Genomic DNA, 26,571 nt, shown 5'->3' on the forward strand with positions numbered 1-26,571 from the left:
AGAGTAAAGAATGAAACATGAATTAAAAACATCACACTTAAAATACAAGTAGTTCAAGAAGAATGTCTCCAACTTCTTCGGAAAGGAGACTGCACAGGAAACCAAAACAATCATAGAGTGACACACAAAAGCTCCCAGCACATGCAACCAGTCGATCCGGGAAGTGAAAGAGAGAGAACATGAGGACAATGGTGTGAGAGAAGTAATCATGTGTACATTTTTATTTAGAGGCCCTCATCCTTCAAAATGCGTAAAAGTGTGTATATGTCACAACAAATCACTTTTATTAGAATAAGGGATCCAGAACACTTAGGGCCTCATTACAATGTTGGGCGGACTCCCGTCGGGCCAACATCGCCAAGGTGTTGGAACCGACTGACCTCCGGTCTGACACCTTTATTACAATGCGACCGCACATGGTGCGGTCGCATACTCCCATTTCTCTATTGGAGCTTGTGCTGCAACCGTAAACTGGCCATTGCACAAGCTCCCATAGATTAATGAGTTTCTGTTCATTCCTGCACACGTGCAGGGATTAACAGGGGGCACATAGGTTCCCCTCGGCCGCCAACTGGAGGCCGCAGGGAGAAGAGAGCTCTGCTAGGGGCCCCCAAAGTCCGCTTTCTGACAGGCTTTCCATGTTGGGAAACCTGCCATGGAAAGCCTGTTGGAAACCGGCATCGTAATCCCGACGGCGGAAACACCGTCCTATAGAGATTACGTGCCGGTTCAGAATGACCGTCCGGTCTGACTTTTGACTGCCTAAATTGTATTTAGGCGGTCGGAAGTGAAACCGTAGATGTCGGTCGGAAAGCCTCCGACTGTAGGCCGGGGGCTTTCCGACCGACATCGAAATAGGCCCCTTAATCCCTGGTTAGAAGTTCCAGGCTTAATTCTTTTCCCTGTCCAAATACGAGTTTGCACAGGGATCAGAATGCAGGGTTGCCGTGTACCGATTATCACAGCTTTGACGCTATCCTCTAATAGATTCCAGCAGGTTAAATTTGGTGTGATTCATCAGGAAAAAGAGCCTAGAAAAAAGGCAAAACCTGTGAATTTGGGTGTTAAATACTGAATCTGCATGTTATGACTGCTGTCAAAGTTGAAACCTCAAAATTCCTGGTGAATTGCAATAAACCTGAATAGGAGAAAGTGTAGGGTGCACAATCAAATATTTTTAAGGCAATCTATGTCAATAACTTATTTTTGTGTTTAGGCGCCCTACCCTGGTTCATTTATTATTATTATTTAGTTGTGGAAGAGGTGTGGCGCCGCGGCCAGGGCGACTGACGCTGGAATCTGGGGACCACGGTTCGATCCCCGGCTCCGGCGGCAGGTTAGCCCAGCACCATGTGACTCTGGGCAATAGCTCGCTTAATCTTCCCGACGGCCCCCAGCGCCTAGAGACCCTTACGGGTGATTGTGCGCTTTACAAATGTGGACTTTACTTTATTTAGGCTGTAATCATCCTTATCGCAACATCTTTCCTACATTGAGGCTGGTTCCTCTAATTTTACTACAACAAAAGGTGTATTCCATTTTTTGTCATCTACTTTTGTTAATATGCAATACTTCCTATAAGGGTGCTATATCTGATACCGGATTTCCATTTTAAGTACAGAATAAAATTAATTTAAATTGTAGTTGTATTTAATAAGCAAAAATCTGGTAAAAGTAAATATTCCCTTTGCCCTCGGATCTGCAGCATACGGCACTCAAAATAGGAAACAAATATTTTCTTCTGATTTTCAGGAAGTGGAGCTATAGTGTAATTAGTATATAAATTGGAACCCCAAATGCATATTCTTGCTATTATCAATTTCCTTTCCCTGTCATTGTGATCTGATGGAGACACCTAGCCGCAGATTCCTTACCTTTGAACTTTCAGACATCAGGCTGCATCCAAAAGATTTTTCATAGCACTACCCCTGCCCCCTGCGTCGGTCGACTCTGCGTGACCTTGTATGACATTGAGTTTGTTGTGACGTCCACAGGGCCACCTCAGCACACTGACGTCAGTTCTTTTCTTACCGCGCCAGCCAGCGCAGATCTGTCGAAGAGAGCTTACCTCCTGTCATTTTTTGACAGACCTTCTTGTAAAAATTTTCCGGTGTGCAGGATCTCAAAGAAGACCTCTGGGTTCAAACCGTGTGGCTCCTGTACCCGCGCCATGTTGGTTATGGACCTCCACCTCCAGTGTCTTTGGTGCCTGGAGCGTGTCCACAATCCAAAGTCATGCAAGGCCATGGCGCAGATAGCTTTGAGGGAGCGGTCCCTAAAGCTGCTTGCGGCCTGGCATCGGGCACCTCAGAGATCTCATTCCAGGTCTCGGTCGAGAGGACGGTCCAAGCACTATTCCAGTGGATCCAAGTCTTCATCCTCCCATTCAAAATCTTGGAAGGGGTCAGGTAAGAGCCACCATAAAAGCACAAGAAGTCGAAGCGTGCTTTGACTTCGCCCTGTCTGTCGCTCAACGAGATGAAGGAGTCTTGGCGTTCAAGGCCACGCTCCACGGAGCGGGCGCCTGGGTGACTCCGCGTATCCATCCCTTTCCAGAGCCCGGAGCGACCCCACCCAGTTAAGAGTTTTATGACATCATGTGCGCCATATTTGGGTGGCCTGACTCTGCTGGTGCATTTTCGGGTCTCGCAAGCTCAGAAAAAGGAGCTCCTCTGAGTTCCGTACCGTCGGCTCTGGCGCGCAGGGCTCCCCTAAGATCTGTTCCCGTAACATTCGACCTTCCCCAATGCCGCATCCGACGCCGAGGCCCTCGACGTCACCGGTGCCCACCTGCAGCGCCGACCCCATCCTGATTCCAGACGACACGGAGCCGGCCGGGCGTCCACTGACACTGAGGCCAGCAACGACTGAGCCATTGGATTTCATGTTGTATCCTAAGTCTTAGTCTGAGGGGTTGGATTGGATGAGGATCGGGAGGGGCAGCAGGACCACTTAGAAGACCCGCCTTATATAGAGGAAAAGGACTGGTACGCGGAACTAGGTGAGACCAGTGGCCTGGACCACATCCCCAGAGCCTAGCATGCTTTCTGCTCCTAACCTTAATACAGAGGAGAGGGCTTCCTTCGCTATAGTGGTGCGTAGGGCTGTGTAGGTCTTGGACCAGCAGCTTCCTACTGTGGCAGTCAAGACCAACGTCTTGACCAAGGTCCTGCTGCCTGGTGTCTCTACTTCAGAACCCTTGCTGCCATTTAATGAGGCCAACCTTGTTCTGGACACCTGGTCAAAGCCCAGCACAGGGACTCCTATGAATAGAGCCATAGCCTGCCTCCATCGCCCTGCACCGGGGGACCCTGCCTTCCTCTCTGCTCATCCGACCCCTGAGAACTTGGTGGTCCAAGCCTCTACTTCCCGTGGCGTGTTCCCTTCCGCACCTCCGGAGAGGGAATACAAAAGGCAGGATCTTTTTGGCAAGAACATTTTCTCTTCCACCAGCCTAGCATTGCGGTTGGTAAACACTGCATTCCTTTTGGGCGGTTACTTCCAATTGTTATGGGAGACGGTTGCACAAGTGCTGCCACAAGTCCCAGAGGAGTCCCGGGCTGTCCTCTCCTAAGTGTTGTAGAAGGGAGGGATGCAGCAAAGTGTACCATACGCTGTGGTCATGACACAACAGACTTGCAGGGCAGAGCTGATTACATCTGGCTTACTTGTGGATGTCCAAGCCAACCTTATAGACATGCACTTTGATGGCTCTCGTCTCTTCGGAGACAGGGCGGGCGCGGTGCTAAAGCACTTCTAGGAGTCGCGGGCTACAGCCAAGTCCTTGGGCCTCTCATTATTATCCCGTCCTGCATCCGCATTTCGCTCCTTTGGTGGCTACGGAATGGGCTTCCAGACGAGCCAGCCCTGCCCTAGACAGAGGACTGCACAAGTTATGCAAACTCTGCGCTGCCGTTGGCGTGGTACGCTCCAACCCGGTGGGTCGGGCTGCCAGAAGTCAAGTAAGTCCACAAGCCCCCACCCGCCTCCTAACTTCCTAGTCCGACTCTCCGAGATCATGGACGTCCAATTGGTGGCAGGATAAGCCATCTCCTTCACTACTAGCAGACATCACCTCGAACAGGTGGGTTTTGCAGATAGTCTGAAGGGGCTACTCCCTGCCCTTTGAGACCTCCCCTCCCTCCACGCCTCCAACATACGATCGGCTGACAGAGGATCACCTTGCTTTGCTTCGAGAGGAAGTCAAGACTCTCTTGGCCAAGGGAGCTATAGAGTGCGTTCCCGGGCCAGAAATAGGCTGTGGTTGCTATTCTCACTATTTTCTGCCCCCCAAAAAGGACAGAGGCCTTCCTCCTATTCTCGACCTCTGAGCCCTCCACTACTACCTCAGAAAAGAGAAGTTCAAGATGCTCACTCTTGCTCAGGTTCTGTCTGCCCTGGACCCAGGAGACTGGATGGTAGTCTTGGGCTTGAAGGACGCCTATTTCCATATCCCTGTCCTGCCTACCCATCGTCGCTACCTGTGGTTTACGGTGGACCACAAGCACGTGCTCCCCTTCTGCCAAACCAGTGATCCTACGGGTGTTCACCAAGGGGATGGCGGTGGTTGCAGCTCATCGGCGGAGATCAGGGTTTCAGTCTGCCCCTATCTCGACGACTGGTTCTTGAAGGTGGGCTTACCCCAGGCCGTCATCTCCTACCTCCAGACTATGGCAAATCACCTGCATTCACTGGGGTTCACTATCAACGTGCCAAAGTCACAACTGACTCCCTCTCAAACGCACCCTTTCATCAGAGCCAATCTGGGCACAGTGCAATTTCGGGTTTATCCTTCTGAGTGACGAGTCCAGGATATCTTGGCTATGATACCGATGTTTCAGCCTCTATCTTGCAATCTTGACTTAAATGCCTTGGGCTTCCAAATACTACAGGCTTCTGCTTCTCAAAAGTGAAGCCAAACACAAGGGCCCAGTATCCGTCAAGTCTGGATTCCCATGGGGCCACTACTATATTTGCTTAAAGTGTACATCACTGTGACCAGCAATGCGTAAAATTCCATTACGAGAAAATATATATTTTTAAATGTATTACATCGAACATCCATGTGACTGTAAAAGCATGCCTTGGCATTCATCTCCTAAACATGTTTTGTCATTGGCTTCTCCTGTTCAGATACGACAACACGTTTTGTTTTTGAGCCCGAAAAGTGTAGCACTGCCTTGTATGCCTATGAAAAAAATAAAGCTGCATTTCAAATGTTTAATAGTCACCAAAGTAAGCAAAGCTTTTTTTTTAACCCCTAATACTCATTCGTGCCTGTTACTTCAAAAATAATTGCCTTGAAAGTTCTGGCAAAAAGATTGGCACCACCACTCTGTTTCGTGCGTCAATGATTGGTTGCAGCATTGATGTGGAAGTTGATAACAGCGGTTAATGAATCCCCTCTGTGGAACAGACTCGGGGGGGGGGGGGGTCTCTGGTCCCAGAATTATCAGGTCCAAAAATTCCGGACCAGGAGACACCGGAGCCCGACTTGCAAGTGCAGCTGTGGGCAGCTGCTGTGCCTGAGATATGCCGGCCACATAAAGCAGCATAGCGGGAACAGAACAGGCTCCACTCAGCTGAACAAAAACCGTCACTGCCATCCAGCCAGGCTCCACACCACGGCTGAGAGCGAAGGCCAGCCACACTATTACCTGCTCTGAGCAGATAGTAAATGTGTGCAGATGTTTTTGTGTTTGTTTGTACTGGGAAAAACAGGCAGAATTGTGACTAGTATGCCTGGGTCTATGTGTTCGAGAGCAGTAACTTGTAATTCCTGAATGTAGGCAAAGGGAATACAGACCAAATCAAAATATTTCATTTGCGAAATCCTTGCATTTATATCTGCGGAACGTGTTATGAGGCCTTAAGAGTGCTAGCCGCTATGTTGGTGTCCGAAGCCCACAAACATGTGTATCGTTTTTGTCTGTACCACCTCTCTGGCCCTGTGATTCCTTGTCAGCCATGAACCAAAAGACTGAGTATGGGGGATTAAAATAACTCTTTGCTTCCAACCAGGCAAAGAAGAATCGCTGTCCTTGGTCCCCTCAGAGCATGGCTTTTATTAGGAGACTGCATCAGTGCCATTCCTGACCAATAGATATACCTTCCTCAAAGATGGTATATCAAAGAAGCATTGGCCTTGCCCATTTAAAGACTACCCACGATTACCCACGTCTGCGGTCAATGAAAACACACAAATTGTGGAAACATCGTACACTCACCACACACCTGTCCAACACATACATACCCATCCACTTCACACAGTCACATACCCACCCATCACTTAACTTCCCCTCCATGTGCGTATTCCTGACTCTTACACACTCACCAATCCAGACTTAATCCCCCCACCAGACATCAGCAAAGACCTCTCACACAAACCTGACTGTTCCCACCCCTGCCTGCGTCACCCTCTCAAACACAAACGACATGCACCGCTGCAAGGACATAACACCCAGACACAAATTCTTCTGACACACTTCCCCCCCACCAGACATACACTGCTACCAAACCCTGAACAGACACTTGCCCACCCTGGCACACATGTCGCACACACACAAAGACAGTGTAGCATAGACATGCACAACAGAGCAGACGCACATTCAAGGCTGGGGAAAACATGGCAGGACTAGTGCATGCACATACAAGACTGGACAAACACACATTCTGGTCAAAAGGGTCACAGATAAGAGAAAATAATGTGTTGTGCATCCCTTTATGAAACGCAAGCAGCCACCAGAAAGACAGCCTGCACACACGCACAGTCAAATGCAGATGCACGCAGTCAATGTCATGCCCTCTTATCCACTACTATCTCTGATGCTGAGGGTCTGGTTGAGCAGCCAGAGCTAGGTGCTGTACCAGAGCTGCTGATATGAGAATGCAGGATGCGATTGCTAAAGATCGAAAAATGGTGCACTGGTTGGGCACACTGTGTTGCAAGTTCTTGAATTCAAGGGAGGACCAGTGGTGAGTGCTGGGAATCAATGCATCGATGACACATGAATCTGGGGAGAGTAGAGGAAGTTATGTTATGTTAAACTTTATTTTTATAGCGTACGTACACCAGGTTGGTTTCTTGGCACTGCTCTGAAGGTGTTAGACTCAGGTGTTGCTAGTATGCCTGTTTAAATAGCCACGTTTTTAGGAGTTTGTTGAAGCTCATGATGTTTGTGCAGGATCTGATCTCAAGAGGCAGAGAGTTGCAGAGTTTGGGGCCTAGGATGAGTAAATGCTGGGGTAAGTGTAAGCAGATTGTGTGTGTGAATGTCTACAGTGTGTTGGGTTCTGTGAGGGGGGCATTGTGTGCGTGTTTGAAGACAGTGTGGGGTGCAGTGATGCTTCTTTGGATAAGTGTACAGATGGTGCCTGCACCAAAGTGGCAGATGATCAGAGCGGGAGACATGAGTGTGAATATTAGGTGAAGGAAAGAGCAGGCTGTCTGCATTGGTGCTGAAGAGCAAGAAATGGGGGGGCATTGAAGGGCAGGTTCTGCCTGTTTCAGGATGGTGGTAGCACAGGTATAGTGCTTGTCAATATTGAGGCTGCCAGCATGGTTCTGACTATGTGCTTTGACTTGGAATGTATGGCCTTGACTTGCTTGGTTGCTTGCAGGGGGAGATGTGAATTTTGTACTGACTCCTTTCCCTGCTGTTTGACCTTCATACACCTGTGCTCTATAGTCAAGACTACCTCAACTCCTAAGCTTAGTAGAGAAACACGTTTTAATTCCATCATTGTTGAGGCGGAACAAGTAGAGAGCAGGGCGTGCTGCCACGCCCCTAGCCCAACCTCTTTCTTCATTTGTGCCCATGTGTGCATCACTACACACATTCGTAAACACAGTTCTGAAAGTTGTTTCTAGTTTAAGGACTAGTTGTTGTATTTGCATTCATCCTCAGCAGCTACTGAGTTCTCTCTAAAGGTGTAGAACATGCAGAGAAATGGCCTTTAGTAGATCTAGTGGCTTGCCTTCGGTGCCGCTTCTGGCTATGCTGACTACAGCTTTCTGGTACTTGAAGTTGTTCTGGCACTACCTTGGATCAGGAGGTGCTTTTACAAAATTTCCTAAGTCTGGTAATGTCTCCAGGGTTATTTGTGAAAAGGAAGTAGTATTCAGCAGAAGAAAAGGTCTTAACGAAGGCAGTTTATTGGCTTCAGGATGAAGACTATTCCTGAAGGACATCTTTGCATTCAACCTTGTCACAGGAAATAGTTTTGTAGTAGATGGGAGATATTCCCGTTTAAAATACTTTACTTTTAGAATGAAGCCTATGTGATTCGTTTACGTCAAGTGCCTAATCGTGTTTCCTGTATATCTGTAAAAATGGGACACTCCCTTCAACCATTGTTGACAAGACTGTTGAACATTTTTCCATAATCCTACACTGTGACGGAAGGAATGCTTGAATTAATCTCAACCATTGGTGATCGCTTGGCATGCAGTTGGTTGTTCACCTCCTGTGCCAGTCTAGGCAGAGGCCAGCCATATGGAAATCCGCCTTGGTTCAGCTACAGTAGAAACAGTCCAACCTAAACTTCTAAGTCAGGTACCCACCCTACGAGAACACACGTAGCCTCAAATGCTCCTGCACATAGGAATGTCAGGAAGTAGCAGAAATGTATTTTGAAGCAACTGCATAACCCCTAGTTTGACAGTCAGTGCGTGGAGATCGGTTTCACCCAATGCCAGAAAGTTGGGTTTCTGTTGGCCACCATAAACAATTGTCAGACTATCTTGCATTCTTCTTCAGAACCAATGGTATTTCAACAATTAGGCTGTTGCACGGAAATCATCCACTTTGACAATAACAATATTAAAAATGCTAATTGAAATGACTTCCTTTTGTATCTGAGTAATGCCCAGTTATCCTTCAAAAACATGGTATAATGGAGAAATTATACATTTGTTTGGAACATCATAGTTTGGTTTGCTGGTTTCACTCTATCCCAGATTCCTTGCTGTTGTAGTAATTGCTTGAGATAGAGACATGTCATCTTGCAGCTTGACAATTGTTTTTTTAATTAGAATCATAAACATTTTACATCACTACTTAAGTTTAGTCATACAATGTAAAGCATAGGCAAAGGCAAAAACATAATATATCTTTGAATTCATTTTCTTCTCTCCCTCCCCCTCTACCCCTCATGTTCCTCAGAATACCCACTTTCCTACCATCTCCTAAATAACCCATAGATTTAAAACATAAACATTCTAGTCTCATAAACAGGACAGTTCAGAAGCAGTAAAATTATGCACTGGGCAATAAATCTGTTACCGACTCTATAGAACCAGCTTGTGCAAATCATCCATAACCTAATAGGTGTATCCATTAAAGATACATCTATCCAATAGTCTATCTTCCTCCTTAGTAGTACCGCTCGAATGCTGCCCCTCTTTCCTCCTCTAAAGTCCACCAATCTCCTATTTTGACCTCCATTTCATATGATAACTAAAACCTCCGCAAACTTTTCCATTTAGTCATTCAGTTGCTATATTATGTTTTCGTAGGAGGCCATGTTAAACATTTCTTATATCCAGGGAACTATTGCCAGTCTATCTCGTGTTCTCAATAACCAAGAATCCAAAGCTTGGCTTTTGCAGTGCATCTGCTACATTATTATATCATGTATTAATACTGCATGGGCTGTAAAAGTGCCCAAGTGTGTGTGTGTAAGTTACCTTTCATTTTATTCCAGACATTAGCTCCACTACTGTTCCAGAAAGCTACATTCCCAAGTTAAGTGCAGTATGCCACTATTGAAGGAAAACTATCTCCAACAGTTTCCCCTTGAACATCACCCTATAATGCTCAATCTTTTGGGGGAGACATTGCCTTCTGGGTAAGAACATGTAATACTCAAATGTTAACCATGCCTGTTAGAAATGGGGTAGCGTGGTGCAGAGTGGGTAGGCTGCACTCCAGGACATTGTGTAAAGCATACACGCAGCACACACAGGTGACACACAAGGCACACTACAAAAAGAGACTCCACACCAGGTTAGGTGAAAAACAGTATGTGTATTGTAGGATAAACACATCAGAACGTAATCACAGTTGCAAATAAACTGTGCCAGCCGGCACTAGGTACTGATTCAAAAGGTACTATATACAGGGCCGGGCCAATCGGGCCGCTGCCGGAACCCTCATGAGTCCACGAATAAATGAAAGTCCACAGGCAATAATGTCTCACCGGCCGTACCTACTGGAGAGAAGACATGCACTTGGCGTAAATCGCTTTAGGCATTTATCGAGGTAGGCCTAAACATAAAACCAGCCACGTAGGCATTAGGGAAAAACATTAGCATAAAGGCATTAGTCAAGAAAACACATTATGCATAACTTCCGGCGTAAATCAACGTTGCTGTAGCCTGGAATAGAAACATCTGGTTAGGCATAGTACGCAGAACACCAGCATTGCAGCCTTAGGGGAAAAGAAACCTTAAGCGTGAGGCATGAACACATGCGCCAAGGACTTCATCCTGGACATAAACATGATGCACCCTAACATCCGTATTCAGCATCAATCACCTTTGCCGTAGGCCTGGAAGGAAAACCAGCATGGCATAACATTAGTCAACATCACAAGCATTAGACCTCTTCAGGAGCCTAAATACCTTAGGCCTGAACCGTGAGCATGTGGCATAGCACCCGATGCATTCCAATAGGCATGAATGCAGCAGTAGGCCTGACAAAACATGTTCTGCACCAATCCTGGGGGATAACATAATAGGCATTATCACTTGCATAAATCCTATCAGGTAGTACATTGGGCCCAGTCATATTAGCATAATGGTGTATCCCTGTTAACACCACATTAGCAGTAGGCAGAGTGGAAACCTGTGGGCATAATCTCATTAGCAGTAGTAACATTAGACCTAAATCATGAGTCATAGGGGCAATATCCTTAGGCATATAAATGCATTAGCACAGGAAGGCGTTAGGCATACCCCCAGTACCTCAGTGGCATCAAAGACATTAAGATAAATCATGGCATAGATCACATCCTGCATGACATTAGGTTTAAACCCCAACAGTGGACATAGAATGCAGACACTGTTGCATGACATTGGGCAGAATCATCTCAGCATAAGGCATACGCCAGATTAGAGTAAACGCACGACACCCACTTAAGTACATTGGCCACCAACGTTGCAGACTCCCACTTTCCGGTGGGGCAGCTGTGACGACCAGACTCAGTCATTGGCGCGTGGGAAACCCCCTTTGAGGTTCAAAAATGCCCACCCCCCCCAGAAGAACACTGGCACCACGGACCAATTAGGAGCCCAACTCCGGGACTTCTGAAGTCAAAGGTAGCCCCACCCTTGCAGCGGGGTTCGTTGGAATCCTCTTAGTGGGACGGTGAAGTTCAATAATGCCCCCAAGAAGTACCGTTGCAGCGGCCCGCAACTGTGGCGCCGCTGGGTAGCCGAAAAAGTCACTGGCCTATCACCACTGCGGCCCGGGGGAGGGGCACACCCCACGGGGAATGAATCACAATGAGAGGCTCAGCAGCCGTCCGTTGCAGCCTCTAAGCAGCGATCTCTCCCCCAACATTGGAGGGGCGCGCTGTCCTGCGGGCCTGCTCAAGACCCACTGGCCCAACGGCTCGGGCGCCTTGCGAGCACAACACAAGCCCCTCCTGCAGCCCCACTCACCGGGGCTCCATGCGTTGCTCTGGGCTCCTCTCTTGGCAGGCCGGGCTCTCCCCTGACCTGGGCACCCCGCCAGCAGCAGCCCTCCTCCTCAGCTGCTCCGGTCGCGGCGGTGCTTCTACTCTTCACCCGGTCCCTCTTCTGGGGCCCGGACTTCGGTATGGAGCCGGCGGCCTCCGGGCTCTTCCCCTCAGCACCGCGGGGCTCTCCCAGCTCACGGGAGCCCCGCTCGGCCACGCTACTACTTCCTGCCTAGGCCCCGCCCATGCCAGGCAGTCTACACACCTTCCGGGTCGCCGCTGGCAGCGCGGCGGCTCTTTCCTTGCCCTGGCCCAGGCGGCGGCAGGGATTTACGGTGAAAATGAGGGGTAGGCTTCCTCTAAACAAAAGCACACACGCGGGCGGGCACCTGCGGAATTTAACCAGGCACAAGTGCGCACACATGAGGATGGGCTCCCGCGGTGCTTTCCTCCAACCGCTCAGAGGCAGCACCCACGCAGGGTAGGCTCCAGCTTAATTTCAAATAGGCAAGACTAACGCAATAACGCGGGGTGGACACCCGCGAAAGGCAAGACACAGGGGGAATCCCACACGCCGGGATTCCCTCAGGGCACGTAGATTCCTCAACAGCGTGCTGCAGGGCAGCAGTTCCTCTTCTCTTTCCACAAACTGGGGAAGTCCTGGGTAAAGTATAGCGCTCCAGGGACAAAAGATAGCTCCCCTCCCTTGGAAATTTAAGAAGATAGTGCTCCCAAGGCGCTAGGCAGCAGGCAGCTAGGATTGCAGCACTCACAAGCAGAGCCCAGTCAATTAAAATATAGCGCTCTTGTAGCACAGCACTGCCGGGGTCAGCTCCTCACCTTGTGGGCAGTAAGGTACAGCGCTCTCCTTCTCCAGGCATCAGCCAGCAGGCAGGGCACAGTTGTAGCGCTCACAAGGCGCTAGGTAGGAGAGCAGCAGGCACTACTGGACAAAATCAGCGGTCAGTGGGCACTCATCAGGACAGGGCTGTAGGTCCTAGGAACCATCATCCTCTGTAACGTGGCACTCCTCCTGATACAGCAGCCTTTAATCCAGCAGCGGGGCTCACTAGCCCTGTGGACAGCAGAGGGGTACGGTTGGGCACAGGGGCCAGCACACAGGCCCATGTGGCGGTACCTCCTGGCAGTAGGTCCCCTCTTATTCAAGTCCACACTCAGTCTGAGCACATGGTGGCACAGCCCCCCTATTTATACGCCCCTCATCCCACCTACCAGACAGTGCCAGAAGCTTCTAGAATCGTCTTGGGAAACCGGTCCTGACTGGCTCTGGGGGAGGTGTAGAGAACCCTGGGTACCAGGCTTACCTCCAAAAGCTTGTGGTGCTGGGAAACAAGCAACTAAGACTGGTAACCCACCTCAGGCGGCACAACACACATCCATTTTAAAAGTAACATGTTTAAATAGTGAAAGTCAGTCTGCGCGCGCCATTGCGCGGCATGTATTACAGCATCTCATACCACACATTGCCTGTACATTCCTCTACCATGGGGGAGATATCCTCTAATGGGGAAGGGGGGGGGGGAGTGGATCCTCTGTTAACAACAGTACAGGCCATTTGTCTTCTTTGTAATGAACTTGGAACCGCGTTGATCACCACTCTTAATTGTTTGGTAACCAGACGCGTAAAGATTGAACCTGCAATACTCCTGTCTAATCCTGACACCACCTTCTTATAAAAGCACATAGTAATATAGGTATTTCATGATTTTTGAATCTACCCATATCCTCTGCCAGAGCTGCCAATTGATAGTACCAAATTAACTACTGACCATCACACTCCTACAACAGTGAAAAATCTGACTATTCCAGGCAAACCAAAGTTATAAAATTACGTGGGCAGCAGGGATTAGTCATTTTGAATGTATAAAACAACTGTTATTGTGCTTATAAAATTAGACAAACAGCGCCACCATGTGGCGGATTGTCATAAGAGCAAGAGTTGACAATTAAGTGCTGGTGCCACTTACTGGGTCTTTCCAAAACTGCAAAACAATAAGGGGTAGCCCTTTCCTAACCAATATGGCTACTCTGCCTTTACAGCGGGGTATACAGGTATAATCTTCGCTTTCCCCACGCAGCCCTTTTCTAGCTTATTTCCTCCCTACTCAATCTCTTCCAAGTTTCTCTCTCTATAATTGAGAGGCGAGTCTCCTGTTTCAGGGCGATGGCTGGGCTTGTTGTGTGATATAAGAGTTTTCCTTTTATTAAAATGAGTCAATTGTTCACATCAAGTGATACTGTTGTTAGGTCTTGTTAGTTTTGCAAGGTTTAGGGCTCTGATTATAAACGACATTTTAGAAGGGAAGTGTCAGAGCTTAGTTTGTAAGAGATCAAAGAAAATGATGCTTACATGAGCTTGTTTTATGCTGTCGTATATAGAAAGTAAGATTCAGGTGTAGCAAATGGGTTCTGGCCATTTAGTCCCTAGGATTATTTGCTTTTGAGTATTCACTTTTGCTGTGAGTGAATCTGACTACTTGAGTCTCGGTCACGATAAATGGACTGAGTACGCTAACCACGACCAGTGTCTGCCTTTTAAGAGAAGGGCGCTGCTCCGCAGCTAAGGTATAACAATGGACTGGTTACTCATGAACATATGAGCACATGTGTGTGAGTTCATGTGCGGGCTGCACATATGAGATTAACGCTGTGCACAGCCTGGTATCTCCGCAGAGATAGCCTTTCGCAGAACGGACACTGCTAGGATTGATACTGACCTAGGGGAGGCCTTAGAATGAGAGTAGCCATTCATACTGTAGGTCCATGTTTCTTACTGAGGACCTGTGATGTTTACACTGCGGGCACATTATAGAGGCAAACTATCTTAAGGCACAGTTTTGCTCTACTTAGGCCTACATGGTCAGTTCCTGGGAAAGTAAAGGGGTGGGAAGGAAAGCTGCAGCTTATAATTAGCTTGTCACACTGCACCTGGTGTGGAACAGCCGAGGCCCAATGTAAACGAAGAGGGAGCCCAAGCATTTAGAGTAACACATGAGGGCCTCGCCTTTGTAGTTTTGGAGGGAAGAGATCAGGCAGTATTGCCAGCTAAGGGCGGAAATCCAGATGCAACTTGAAGTTATCATCTTAGATTGTCCCAGAATTCTGTGCGGCAGAGTTGGGCCATGGGTGGAGAGATGATGTAGTATCCTAGGATTGATTGGCCAGGAGTGCCTGGCTCCTAACACTTTCCACCCTCACGTAAAAACCCCTGCACAAGGGAGAGACAATTGAGAAGAAATTGGGCTTGATAGCGAAAACAGTGAAAGGATGCTCAGCTGGAAGGAAAAGCCACTCGATGCCTTGCAACTAAGGACTGAGGACTTTGACTCCAGCCGACCACCAATACTAGGATTGATGTCTTCAGGGCCATTTATTCTGCCCCCCCCCCTCCCCTATGCCCTCTGTGGACCCATTTGAGGAAAGAAGCTGCACTCCACTGCGTCCTGGAAGCTCTGGGGCCTGAACGGTGCGGCAAGGGGGGGTGCTCTTCTGGCTGGTTGCAGAGGGGCTGCACTAGAGGCCCCCATCAGCAAGAAAAGAACCCAGGAGACAGGCAGATGACGGGCCTGGCACAGGGAGTCCAAAACTCCTGCTCTCCAAGCAAAACCTCATTTAGAGGCCAGGAGGCCTGAAGAGAATGATCCTGGTGGCTCGCACCAGCTACAAGGAGCAAAGCAATCGTAAGATGAAGAAAGTAGGGTCAACAAGGACCGAGATATTCATCTGCAAATATTTGCTCTTTAATACAAAGCAAATGGTGCATAACACTGCACCATATTTCATATTTTAAAGCATTATCTGGGGGTGGGGGGGCATGGCCTGGTGGATTTGATGTTGAATTTATCCCTGTTATGGAGGGGATGTGCTTGTGGCTCTCCCCTTCTCAGTAATTGCCCCTGGGCTCTCCGTCTCCCCGGGGACTGACACAGTAATACCTGGGGGCCGGGTACCCACTCCTGGAACCCCAATGTGAAAAAGAGATTCCACCCCTGCTTCCTACGCTGACATCTGTGGGAAGCGGTACACGCACCACAGAATCCGCACCCTGCCCGCATAGAGCGGGCAGTGGGAATGAATGTGCTTCCCCAATGCCAGCAACCAGATGTGCTGGCCGGGCAACTCTGTCTGGCAGCCGGTAATGGACTGCATGCACTCCCCACAACGTTGTACAGCACTTGGGGACCCAGAATGCTGGGTGTCACCAAAGATATTTCCATCCACCTAAAGATCATAATTGTAATGAGAGAGAGATACACTTTTCCATTTTCAAAGAAAAAGCACTGACTGGACAATGATTTATGGAAATGTTGTTGTTGTACTAGCTAATTGGCATTACTAGCCTGGTATTGGGATGTGGAATTACTTCACTATCCTAAGAGAGTCAGGTTCTATAATGGAGTACTTGGTTCACAGTAAAAATACAATTGCAGAATTATTACTTGCAAAGGACTCACACCCTTCACACTAATAACCCAATTACTTTCTGTTGGCATTACATCTAATGAGGAAGCAAATGGTGTGAGATCCTGTCCCAAGTCATCCTGAAAGCTGTCGGTTGCTGGAAGGGGCGTGCTGCACAGGTCCAGGGCTTTGTTTCCTCTGTGGATTTTCCTTAGTGCTTTCAAACCCGCGAAGCCCGGGCCAAGGGCGGGCCCGTTGTAGCCCGGTGGAGACCGGACCGGGCCATCCCTCCAGGCCCGCGGCTAGCTGCTCTAGTCCCGCCTGTGCCCCACTGTCACGGCCGGGTTGAGACCCAAGTACGTCAAGACCGGACAAACATGGCAACGAGGGAGACAAGGGGTAAAGCCACGGCATCGTCCACCATGGTTGCAGGTACTTTGGACAGCTTTCTCATCAGAGCTAACACTGCAGTAAATAATGAATTGACAGCCCTAGAAAGACAGCTTGTGGAAGGGATTGAAAGTGCTAAGCGATCTTCCCTGGGTTCAATTTTGAATGCTAGATCCCCAGAATTATCGGATGCCTCCCACTTATCTCTCTTGGATAGCATTGATCAAACAATTGAATCAGTTTTACAACAGCTGAGGACCCCCTCAAACTCACACCGAGACTCCCTTCATACCATACCGGAGGTGATTTCTTCTCCAACATCTCACCCAGTTTTGACTTTGGACGAGGGGAGTGACTCCAATTCAACACACTCACGGGGTCTCCGGGAAGGTGCTGTCCCAAAAAGAAAAAGAGCTAGACAGTCAAAGGGTGCAAAAAGGGCCAAATTGGATCACGCCTCCAACTTCACTGTCAATATGCCTGACGTGATGGAAACCTCCTCCACCGCGACTGTTAATGTAACGGCGAGTCCAATGCACCCTGCACATATGCAGATGCCATTGCAGTCTGGCCCGTTTATTTTTGGTGAGGGGTCTTGTGGTGGTAGGGATCAGTCCATTCACCTCATTACCAACGTTCTGAAAAAACTCCTAGAACCCCTGTTGGCCAGGCTTGACTGTATCGACATCAGACTACAAGCAATAGAAAAAGAGACCGGGGGCATGGAGGATCATCTAAGAACCTGGGCCTGCACTCAAGGTGAAACTAGGATGAGTATGGGGACTCCCTCTTCCCTTAGTGTTTCTAGCACCCTAACCTCAAAGAAGACCAATCCCTCCTCTACTGTGAGTGTACCCATAGCCACCCTACCTAAACCTAACCCATTACCCCTTCCAAGGCAACTTCCTCCCGTGCCTTTAGTGCGAAAGTCAAAGTTGCCTATTCCAACGACTAAAACGAGGCAAGAAAAGACGCCCACTAGGATGGTTGATCGCTCTCATCGGATTGTTGATAGCCTAAACCGGCCAAATATAGTTAATCTGCCCCCAGAGGCGGCAGCCTACACTGTAATTCTGACCGGGGTCCTTGAGATTTCCAACTCTGCATCGGAATCCTTTGATTCCCTAAGAAACAAAGTCACTAGTTGGCTGAATATTCATAGGCCCCTGCCAACAAACATGAGAGGGGAAATATTGATGGTCAGGAGGGTTCCTTGGGTAGGACACACTGTAAAGAAAATAGGGGGGGGGGGGTGCATTTTAGTAAGCTTTAGGGATTCCCAGCTTGTCACTCACATTTGTAATTGGCTGGGGAGTTCGGGAAACACATCTATCCAACTGGTACCGCTGTCCTTTTTTTTATCCAAGAAATAACAACCTGCACTCGGGGGTGAATGATGGTTGGACTAGGGTGGGATTTGCCATCGACAAGGTATAGGCCCCTACGTCATGATACACTAACACAGAGCAACTATGCTCATGTGAATAGGTATAGCTGCCTTGATCAGGTTGACTGACTTCCACGGGCAGAATGCACTGGGGGTAGTGAAGGGGTGGTCCCCCACAAAGCTCAGCTGGGGACAAGGGCAGATATCTCTGAGGTTGGTAATTTTAGCCCTGTCCTCATATCCCCCGATCGGCCAAGCACCATTAGTATTCCAGAATCCCCCACACAATTTCCCACCATATCAGCTGGTCACCATGCAATGAAAATCCTCCCTGTGAATACAGTATCCCAAGATGCAATAGACTCGGGGTTCTGGAAGGGCAGGCACCCCTGGATGGGGTCATAGTCACCAACCTAGAACTAGATGGCGAGAGTGTGTTGGGAAGAGCATCCAACCTGGGCCCAAAAAGGATGAAGGTTCTCTCATGGAACCTTGCAGGTATCGCTAACAAAATAGATTGCAGCGACTGGGGCTCCCTAGTAGATAGCAATGACATCTGTCTCTTTCAGAATACTTGGGCTAGGGAAGTCTACCCCAGGGTGGGTTACGCAACTTTTTATGTCCCTGCCAGGTGGGGTGGCAAAGGGAGGCCTTCTGACGGACTCTCAATCTGGGTGGCTACCCACTTGGGTTGTATAGCGGAAATTATACCTACACACTCGGAAGCCGTACAATGCGTTCTCCTTAAATGGCCGCATGCTTAAAACCTGGCGATTGTTAATGTTTATTCTCGTCTAGTGAGTGTGTCCATGGAATCATCCACTCTAGACCAACTATCTCTATTCCTGGGACTATTACCCGCCCACTCTAAGATTCTGATGGGAGGGGACCTCAACTGCCATTTTGAACCATTACATGGATTAAAGGAGGGTGCCCTAATGGCTGAGGATGACTACTGGGGGATTCCACCCTGTCAATCGCCCAGCCTGAAATCATGGTCTCCCCTGGCGCTGCAGATTATGTCCCTTACTTTGAATTATGCCCTGAGGGCTTGTAATGGGCGCACCCCATCTGACAGTCCCTCAGTGTGCACTTTCAATAGGAAGGACCACGAATCACGCCTAGACTATATTTTTGTAGACACCAGTATGTGGTCTAAGGTCTTGGACTTTAGGGTGACGGCGAGAGCAGACAGCGACCATAATGCTCTCTGCTTGGATATGGTTCACCCAGGGCCTAAAGAAAGTACACCACTAAATGATGCAGAACAAGATGTAGGTACCCTAGTATTATCCAACAACAGACGTCGGGTAAGATGGGGGAAACTAGTTAACTCCACAGAGTGCATCACGAAAATTTATGAACTGGTGTTCCCAAAATTGGTTGAAAAGGATGACTTGATTAATAAACCCAAAGCTACCGATTTCAATAAGAAATTAGGGCAAATCCATGCAGACCTAGTTGACCGGCTAGGAGAGGTCTTTTACCCTGTGACCACGAGAAGGAAGAAGAGGACACCAACCTCAGCTTGGTATAATTCCTAGTGCAAAAAGATCAAGACTGAGCTAATCTCTATGGTCAAGTCTGGCACTGATAAAAGTAAAGTACATGAGCTGAGACGAAAATATAGGGAAGCCATCGCCCACGCAAAGTCTGAATGGGATTGGGATTGATGGCATAACCTAACAATGGCATTGGAAACCAGGGACTCAAGAAAGTTTTGGTCACTAGTCCAAACAGGTTCAGGGGAACCGAAACCCGCAGTAGAGCCAAACAGTGCTGCTTCGGTATGGGAATCCCATTTTAGTAAACTGTATCAACAGTGTTCTACAATCCCTATAGAGGTAGTTTCTGACACCCCCTCTGAGTCTAATGAGAAACTAGAGTTCACTTTGGGTGAGGTATTAAATGCAATAGGGAGACTTGCACGGGGGAAGGCTCCAGGTCTTGATAAACTCCCTGGAGATTTATTCAGACATCAACCAGAGATCTGGGGTCCCTACTTGCTTATCATTTTCAACTCAGTTTTGAGAGGAATGGAGATCCCCTGTACTTGGCTGGGCGCAGAGATAGTACCGATTTTTAAAAAGGGCTCTCCTCTGCTCCCAGCCAATTACAGGCCGATCAGCCTTATAGATGTACCCCAAAAACTCTTCGCCCGTCTTGTGCTGGACCAGCTCCTGGATTGGATGGAGGACAATGCGATCCTTAGTCCTCTCCAGGCAGGCTTCAGGAAGAACACATCCACCATGGATCAGATTTTTCGCCTCGTCCTCCTTTTCTGGAAAGCGGTAGGGATTGAGGGGGGAAGTCTGTACATGGTGTTTGTGGACCTGAGGTCCGCATTCGACCTGGTACCACGCGAGAAACTATGGGTGGTTCTCAGGGAGTTAGGTGTTCCCCCACAGATTCTACAAGAAATAATCAGGCTCCATAATGGCAATTTTGCCCAGGTTAGGTGCGGGAGGGATGGGGCACTGTCGTCTAGGTTCCCAGTTGGCAGGGGGGTAAGACAGGGTTGTGTCTTAGCACCGACCCTGTTCTGCCTCTACGTCAACGGTGTAATATCTTACCTTGACAATGTCACCAACAACGACGCCCCTAGGTTGGCAGGCAGGAGGGTTCCGGCAATTATGTTTGCCGATGATACTCTTCTGCTTTCCAAATCCCCGATGGGGTTCCAACGGATACTGGATGGGTTTGGGGATTTCTGCAGGGCTCATGGCCTTGAGGTCAACGCAGAAAAAAACAAGTTCATGGTATTCAATCCCTCGGCAACAACTAGGCCAAATCCAACCTTGGGATCTGACAGGCTGGAAAGGGTTAGAACGTTCCAGTACTTGGGGGTAACTTTACATGAAAACTTATCTTGGGGTCCACAGATAGCAAGTTCTCGCCTAAAGTTGGCGCAAATGGTTGGGGCCATTTTGAAGGTTTCGAATTCTTCAACCTTCAAGCCAGTTAGTCCAGCCCTGGAGATGTACAAAATTCAATCCAGAGCAGCCTCATCATATGGTGGTGAACTGTGGGGTAATAACGCGGGGACAGAACTTGTCAAGGTGGAGACCAACTTCCTTAGACGGTTGCTGTCTCTACCACAAGGCACGCCTCTTTTACCGCTGAAATTAGATTTGGGGCTACCTTCAATAGGGGACGAGTTAGCCCTAAAGCCATTGATGTTCTGGCACAGGCTATGGTCCACTACCGAACTGTTCCACTACAGGCAAAATCCGAGGCACGTCCTGAGCTATAATTGTTCCGACAGAATCCCATGGCTGGCCTATGTAAAACGAGAATTTTCCCAATTAGGCCTGGCTGATCTGTGGGATGATCCCGAAAGAGGCTGTCTTGGGGTGTCCCGCAAAATGCTCACTAAGATCTATAAGGATAAAAGTCTAACTACGCTCCTGTGCACCCTGAATATTGGCACCCGCACTGAACAATTTCTGGTTACCAAAAGTTCTTTTAAGTTTGAAGAATTCATGGACATGATTTTTCCCACTACTGCAGGGAAACTTTTTATCCAATGGAGGTTTGGTACACTGCCCCTCAAAGATTTCACAAGTAAATGGTCTACATCGGACGATAAAACCTGTCCTGGGTGCAGCACGAATGTGGAGGACGAACTACATGTGCTGTTTTTTTGCCCTGCATATAGTAGACCAAGAAAGTACTGGCTAGTACCCTTGTGCAGGAATCTAGGCTTCAGAAACTGTTTACAATCGTATAGAATTCTAAAGACAAGTACCCTGCACTATATTGTTTTTGCACTATCCAAGTATTTAATGGCTATGTGGCTGAAAAGGAAAAAAATACTGAAAGGGTAATCCATAACCATGAAATGAACTGCAGTGAATGGTACCTCACATATATTGAATCAAGTAGTTTCTGCTTCCTTGCATTGTTTTTATATTGTATGTTAACATGTGATTTTAAATGGTTTTTTATTGCCTCTTTTATGGTCTTAATGGCCGAAATAAAGAACTTTTGGATTGGATTGGAATTACTTCACTATCCTAAGAGAGTCAGGTTCTATAATGGAGTACTTGGTTCACAGTAAAAATACAATTGCAGAATTATTACTTGCAAAGGACTCACACCCTTCACACTAATAACCCAATTTCTTTCTGTTGGGATTACATCTAATGAGGAAGCAAATGGTGTGAGATCCCGTCCCAAGTCATCCTGAAAGCTAGCAACAACACATATTAACTACCATGTTTCAAGTATAATCTCTTGGAGATCATCTTTAATTTTTTTCTTTTTTTTGTTCCTTTCTAAACTTTTCAAAACATTTTACTACTGTCCTGTATCTTGTCAACAGACGGCAGTGTATGCAAACATGTGAATCTATAGCCAAAACATGATTTTTTTTTAAAATGCTTTAGCGAAGTGGGTTTTTGATTTATCTCTGGAGCACTTCTGACATAAGATACCGTTGGTATATAAAATACAGCTTAAAATAAAGTTGTACTGTGGAATGCTGATGTAAAATTCAGTGAATATATTAGATCTATTATGTGGAATGACCTTGTGTGACGTATAGTTAATGTGGGGCAATCCTTAGATAAAGTGTTTGGAATGTAATAAAGAAAGGTGCAATGTATGTTCATAGCTTTTATGGCTTTCCTAATTACTGCTAAATTAAATGCACTTTGCTCATCTACTGTGGATGTGTAGAGTATTGCTGCGAAAGTGAGAACTTTTTACTGTATGGTAAAATGAACTTTGAATCAAATAACTGTAAGAGCATAACAATCTATTGTGCTTGTCTCCTTATTTCTCTTTCTTCTGTTTTCCCATTCATCGTCCCATTTTATTTTCCTTCTACATTCCATTCTCTTTCCTTTGTCTCCTAACCCCGATACAGACACCCACTCTGATTGTATATGGCGAGCGAGACACCAACCTGGGAACTCAGTCACTGGAGAACCTTCGCCAGATCCCGAAGCACACCGTTGCTATGCTTGTTGACGCGAAGCATGCCTGCTACCTGGACCAGCCTCGCCACTTCCACCAAGCCCTGATCGGTTTCCTCAATAGCCTCAAGTGACCTTCGACTTCAGGCCACCCACCTGCAAAACGTGTGGGTAACAAGTGGGGAGATGGACTAAAGGCTTTGGTTTAAGCCCTGGATGCCCCCAGAGCTTGAAACATAACCACCTGGCTGTGGTTAGACAAGGACACCACAATCTTGAGAGGCAGGCATCACTCTTTATTTATTAATAGCTAGGAAGTGGGTGTTTGCTGGATTGCTTGCCCTCTCGCTGGGGGCTTGGGGGCGAGCTTAGGTCTGACACTTGGAAAGTAAGGTGAATGACTTTCCAAATTGGGAGTGTGGTTGATTCAACATTACAGAAAGGAGAGAAAGTGAATGGAAAGGTGCTCATTCCTTGTGTTTCTCTGTCACTCCCCTGCAGTCTGCATCATTGACTGTTAATTGCTGACATTCGCAGAATGCATTGGAGCCACTGTTCTCGATGCCCTATCCAATGTGTGCATATCCTTGCAGTCTGTGTGAATGCCGTACGCGTGGCATTTTGAATTTGAGCACACAAAACCAGAATCTGTAGGAGCAAGCAAACCTAATACAATTTTAGTTCTGACCTGCATGCATAATGACAAAGTTGAGCAAAGAAAACCAGACTCTATAGGAACAAGCAAATCCAATACAATATTATTTCTGACTTGCATGCACCATAAAAAGGTTGGATGTAGACCTCTTCACAATGCTTGATTTCCTTTCCACAGTCTCCTTACCTTTTTGTGCTTTGTGCTTTATATCTCTACCTGGGCTCTGTCTCCTGTACTGGCTCCAAAGAGCTTAGTTGGAGAAGCCCATTGACAAGTATCTCTGGTCCTACCCACTCCAGGACTTTCTTGAAAGGAAGGTGGACTTACTGATCATAATGAGTAACAAGTAAAAAAGTATTCCCACCTCTTTTTTTTGCTGTCTCTAGTGATGCTACGAAACTCGGGAGTTCTAACAGCAAAATGTGTAACTTCATTATTTAACAGCCTTGGCGATGCACCCAGTCATCACTTTTGTAGTTACAGTTTTCGAACCTAATAATTCAAGTTGCAAGGCTTTGCAAAAGAGCTGCCCTAACCCGCAGTGCATGAGGAGAATAACAATTAACATTCCCTTTTAATTTGTATTTGTAGAAATAACTGATCCAGAAAGGCGTTGCTACATTCATGTAAATACGGTGTCTATGCAGAGGTTACAAGTAGCCTTTCTTGAGCACCATCAGCCCTGATATCGGAGAACCTGGAACTTGAGTGATTTGCTCATGTTTGTATTAGGGCAACCATTTATGGGCTGAATGAAACAATCCAGGCATGGATACCATAGTAAAACATAAGGGACTTTGATAGTAAAAGGGCCTTATTACAGCGAGGGCTCAGCGCTGGTTTTTGTTGTAATATTTGCTTTAATTATTGGACTAAACTGATGTTCATGTGATACAGTTGGGGCAGTGTTGGTTTGTTCCTAATGCTGTAATGGAAGACGTGTTAGAAGAAACTTTAGAGTTGGTAGGTTAGCAGGGTGATGGGTTCACCCTAGCAGAAGGTGAAATAATGAATTTTGTGCACAGTGCTTTGGGATTTAATAGAGTTGCAGTTTGTTACATTTTCTTCATTTGTTCCTTTAATAAATGTTATCACTAAACTAATCTTCAATGATTTTTCTTGTGTTGGTCATTGTAGGAAAATGTACCCTTCTCTGTAGTCTGCCCTGATCTTTTGGTTTTATGGACCTGGATTTACTGGAACAGAAGAAGAATGTAAACGCTTTTCTTCGACATTATCTTTCATATGTTGCATGCTATGATCAATCCCGATATCCGGATAAGAATCAGCAGCGCAATAGGTAAACTCCACAAATACCAGCACACGTCAGGTTTTCTACCACATGTTGAATGAGAGGGAGTCCCTGTGGATCACTTCGATTTTCAGTAACTTAATCAACGTTTCTTACCAAAAAACAACTTTAAAAAGTAATTCCTTTCCGACTAAAAGCTTCTGTGGACTCTGTATGATTTTGTATCTTGGACTTTGCCCCAGGTGACCCACTTCATACCTTAATTTTGCTATATTAATCAGACAATCTGCTGTGGTTCTCCAATGGCAAAACTTCCTGTACGGAAAAGGCCTAGTGTCATGTGATGAAAAATTGTTATACTGATAAAGAATACATTTATTTGTGTCCTCAAACCATATGCTGCAGGATTGCACAAACTGCCAAATCGTCTTGGGTAAAATTCTCTGTGATAGCGAGAGATACCTGCTTTGTGCTCCAAGGGAAAGACACTTATTGAATAAATTGTCCGTCCGTGCTTAATGATCCACTTAGAAATCACAGTTTTATGCCACCTAGAGAAATTGGATCATGGGGCTAAAAGGGCAGATATCCAAGGGCTGACCTTGCAATCCTCATTAGATCTTATATTCTGTCATTTCACCAGCAGTCGAGGTGCAGCATCCTCTGACAGATCACTGAAACATCATTTGCCATTAATATCATCATCAACAAAATGCTTTGTCAGTGAGAACCTCATTAATGATCACTACACGTTCATTGACAATGGCCTCTTCTTCGACCTAAATGGGTATCGACATGGACACTCTTGACACTGATCCTCTTGTCAGCTAAGACCTGATCAAAGAGGATCTCGTCAACAAATACCTCATCCCTTAGGACCTCATTAATGACCACCTTGTCAATGACTATATGCTCAGATATGTTAATGATCATCTTGCTACCAACCACTCCATCAGTAGCAATGAAGTACAGGTTCATCAAGAAGTCTACCTTGTTATCACTGGCACAGTCAGTGCCAGCCTCATTGATGATAGCAGCAGTTTCCTGACAATGCCAACAAGGTTTACAACTCCACTTACTCGAGTATCTCCTACCAAACGTCTACTAATCGCAATTCTTGACAAGTTTGAAGTTTCTGTGAATTCAGACTGAGCTCTTCTAGATATGGTCATCTTCTAGATAATGTTGTTTGACCAAACCATATTTGTTTGCCGTAGTGATGATCTGTAAGAGGAAGAAGAGAGGTTTTGGAGGAAGGCGTAAGGTGATCCATATTTCTAGGACCATTACCTAGAGAGTTGCTATGCACCTCTTCATCTGAGATTACATTGCAAGTACCCACAGAATTACACCGTTCTCTCCTGTAAATGATGAATAATTTCCGTAGGTATTTGTTAGTACCAGATGAATAGCAAAAGGAGCCTGTCATGCCTAGAATGCCAGCCTCTTCTTCAGCACCTACTCCTTCGCTGCAGTTGTGCAGACCACCGACACCGACTGATACCAGGAGGGCCCATTGCAGTATGACAGATGAAAGGACTACATTGCACCCAAAGAGCTCCATCTACCTCTCCACTCGCGACAGCTGGGAGTCACCGGGATGGTCCTCCAATGGATTACCTCCTTCCTGGAGGATCAGTCTCAAAAAGTCCAACTAGTAGAATGTAGGTCTAGGCAGGGTGTCTTGCATTGGGGGTCCCACAGAGCTCTGCGTTGTCCCCTCTGTTATTTAATATTTACCTACAGTGGTTGGTAGAAGCACTGGCATAATTAGATTGTTAGGTTTTTAACTATGCGGACGACACCCAGTTAATTGCGCAAGTTGATAATTCTCCCCAGCACAGCTCAATGTCCAGAATATCCT

General features: G+C 47.0%; 1 protein-coding gene across 2 annotated transcripts in view; it reads left to right on the forward strand.

Moving 5' to 3' along the window:
* Positions 1 to 24,554, forward strand: part of LOC144782035 (protein ABHD14A-like) — a 98,830-nt gene extending 74,276 nt beyond the window's left edge. For both annotated transcript variants that reach the window (XM_078661164.1, XM_078661165.1), the window contains one exon: positions 22,752 to 24,554. In XM_078661164.1, coding sequence (XP_078517290.1) covers positions 22,752 to 22,934 — 183 coding nt within the window. In that variant the 3' untranslated portion in view covers positions 22,935 to 24,554. The remainder of the gene's footprint in view (positions 1 to 22,751) is intronic.
* The last annotated feature ends 2,017 nt before the right edge of the window (positions 24,555 to 26,571 follow it).

Source organism: Lissotriton helveticus, chromosome 9 (genome assembly GCF_964261635.1).
Source record: "Lissotriton helveticus chromosome 9, aLisHel1.1, whole genome shotgun sequence".
In the NCBI taxonomy this organism is placed as follows: domain Eukaryota; kingdom Metazoa; phylum Chordata; class Amphibia; order Caudata; family Salamandridae; genus Lissotriton; species Lissotriton helveticus.